The sequence below is a fragment of the Crocuta crocuta genome, unplaced genomic scaffold (assembly GCF_008692635.1).
Source record: "Crocuta crocuta isolate KB4526 unplaced genomic scaffold, BGI_CrCroc_1.0 scaffold2720, whole genome shotgun sequence".
NCBI classification, from domain to species: domain Eukaryota; kingdom Metazoa; phylum Chordata; class Mammalia; order Carnivora; family Hyaenidae; genus Crocuta; species Crocuta crocuta.
The window spans coordinates 56,641-59,462 of record NW_027531055.1 but is presented as its reverse complement, the minus strand read 5'-3'; the positions used below and the strand labels follow the sequence as shown (position 1 = coordinate 59,462).

The window sequence follows — 2,822 nt, the reverse complement described above, 5'->3', positions numbered from 1 at the left end:
CGCCCCCCCCCCCGCGCTGGGCCCCGCCCCCAGCCCACTCCACCCCACACCTGGAAGAGCCGCTCGAAAGCACCCTTCTTGGCTGCCTCACTAGGCAGGATGTAGGAGAGCTCCGTGCTGGTGTCGGAGACGAGCAGACAGGAGGCCACGTGCTTTCGGATGAACTGGGAGACCTGGGGCTCCGAGCAGCTGCTCAGCTGGGTGCGGCCTGGGGGGCTGGCCGTCAGCCCTGGCTCTAGGAGGGGTGGGGAGTGGAGAAGAGCTTCACTGGGGATGGGGAGGCTGGGGGAGGAGGATCCTCTAGGGGGGCCCAGTCAGGTCAAGAGGAGGACCGAGGGGAACGACCAGGCACCCCAGGCTCACTGGGGTAATGGTGAGGGCCAACCCCTCAAGCTCACTGGTCTTGGAAAGGAGGTCCTGGGATAGGGCCCCAGGCCTGCTCAGACAGCCTCAGCACACACCTTGGGGGTCCCCAGGCTCAGCAGGCCGCTTGACCAGAGTGAGGCGGTAACCGTCCCCATAGGCGCCCTTGAGGAAGAGCGGGGAGCCACAGCACTTGAGCTTCCCGTGGGAGATGATGGCTATTCGGTCCCCCAGCAGGTCAGCCTCGTCCATGTGGTGGGTGGACAGCAGGATGGTGCGGCCTGGGGGGCAGGGCAGGGTCAGGGTCAGGGCGCTGGGCTGGGTGGGGCCGGCCAGGGCCACCTGCACCCACCCCACGCCCTGCTCACCCACCCGGCTTGTATTTCAGGATGAGGTCCCAGATGGCTCGGCGTGCATAGGGGTCCACGCCGGCCGTGGGCTCGTCCAGGATGATGGCGCGGGAGCCGCCCACAAAGGCGATGGCCACGGAGAGCTTGCGCTTCATGCCCCCCGACAGCGTCTGCACCAGCGAGTGCCGCTTATTGGACAGCTCCAGGTCCTCGATCATCCTGCGGGCAGGGCAGCACGTATGGGGCTGGGAGGGAGCCGCCGCCCTGGCCCCGCCCCCGAGCCCCGCCTCACCCCACCCACTTGTCCATCTCCTTGCGGATCTCCTCCTGGGCCCTGCTTTTGAGCCTCGAGTAGAACCAGAGGTGCTCCTCCACCGTGAGCCGGTCAAAGAGCACGTTGTGCTGTGGACACATGCCCAGGTTCTTGCGGATCTCGTCCATCTCCGTGCGGATGTCGTGCCCGTAGATGGTGGCCGAGCCCGAGGTCGGCGGGAACAAGCCTGTGAGGATGGACCTGCGCGGGCGGGCAGGGTCACGACCCCCACCTCCTGCAGGGAGCCCACCCTGCCCGCCCCCTGGGGAAGACCCGTCCCCTGCGCTGACACGCACATGGTCGTCGTCTTCCCTGCCCCGTTGTGTCCCAGGAACGACACCACCTGGTTCTCATAGAGGTTCAGGCTCAGCCTGTTTAGGGCCAGCTTCTTGTCATTCTTGTAGACCTTGGTGAGCTTGTCCACGCAGACCACCAGCGGCAGGTGGGTGGGCTCCTCCTCCATGCCCCGCATCTCCTCTGCACGAGGGCTGCAGGTCAGCTAAGGACGCCCCAGGGCCCCCCAACCCCAGCGGCCGCCCCAGCCACCCCGGGGCACCCGCCTCACCCAAGCGCCGGCTCTCCATAGCACAGGCCTGGTCCTCCTCCATGACGCTGAGGCGGGGGGCGCGAGCCCACGGCCAGCTCCACTCCCACGCCTCGGTGCGCCCGCTGCCCAGCCAGTAGGACTTCTGCAGTGGGAAGTACCAGGGCCGCGGGAGCCCGTACATGCCTGGGGGTTGGGGGGCAGAAGGCAGGCTGACCCAGGGCCTGGAGCTGGGTCCACCCCAGGCCACGTGCCCCCTAGGGAGCTACACACCCTCTCCTTCCCCTGCAAAGGGTCAGCAGGTACCTGGGTGCACCGCCTCGATGTACCACGTGAGCACACCGTAGACGGCCGCATCCACCATCAACATGGTGACAGCCAGGAGCAGGTTGAAGTCATCACCTTCCACAGGCGACTGGCTGAACGTGTGCCACTGGATGCCCACTCCTGCCACCTCGTACAGGGCAAAGTACTTGGAGCCCAGGCCGAAGGCTGTTGTGGACATCAGGGACTGAGGGGACGGTGGTGTCAGTGGGGAAAGGAGGCTGGGCCCACCCCGTCCCCAACCCTCCATGACCCCCACTCACCGCGATGCACTTCTCGAAGGCGGTAATCTTATCATGGGCCACCTCCTCACGGATCGCCACGTACATGTAGGGCACGTAGCTCAGGAAGTAGATGATACCCCCGCAGGCCGAGGCCAACTTGGCCTTGGAGTACAGCACAGACACCAGGAAGCTAGGGCGGGGGCGGGGGTTCCATGGCCATCAGCCACACCCGAGCCTTGGTGCAGAGCCCAAAGCCCTCCTGGTGTGACCTCCCGGGGTACAGAGGAGCCCCAAGAGGGGTGTTTCTGTGTCTTCTGGGTGAATGCAAGAGACGCTGTGCCCGGGCCCAGCAAGGCTCCCTCCAGCCCTGCCAGCCCCGCGGTGCTCACCAGAACATGATGGTGGCCACCGCGTAGACGGCCAAGAAGAGCCAGATGATGAGCACGTGACTGTGCATGAGAACCTGGCCGTACTTGAGGATGGCCGTGAGTGCCGTCACCGAGATGGAGAGCTGCACAAAGCCCGTGATGAACCAGGCCACCCAGTGCACCGCGTTGTTCAGGCCCATCGTCTTCATCACCTGCGGGCAGGTGGGCAGGGGTGGGGGTGCAGGCAGGCGGCCTCGGGATGGGGTGCCACAAAGGGGTGACCTGCCTGTGCCCTGCCAGCCAGGCCCAGGGAAGGGGTGGTGCCCACAGCCTCCC

General features: G+C 66.3%; 1 protein-coding gene across 1 annotated transcript in view; it reads right to left on the bottom strand.

Moving 5' to 3' along the window:
• The window catches only part of ABCA2 (ATP binding cassette subfamily A member 2), a 25,078-nt gene that overhangs the window by 7,342 nt on the left and 14,914 nt on the right, over nt 1–2,822 (bottom strand). The window contains 9 exon segments of the mRNA XM_077771003.1: nt 51–235; nt 462–644; nt 736–932; nt 1,015–1,227; nt 1,323–1,503; nt 1,592–1,756; nt 1,877–2,081; nt 2,158–2,308; nt 2,508–2,698. Coding sequence (XP_077627129.1) covers nt 51–235; nt 462–644; nt 736–932; nt 1,015–1,227; nt 1,323–1,503; nt 1,592–1,756; nt 1,877–2,081; nt 2,158–2,308; nt 2,508–2,698 — 1,671 coding nt within the window.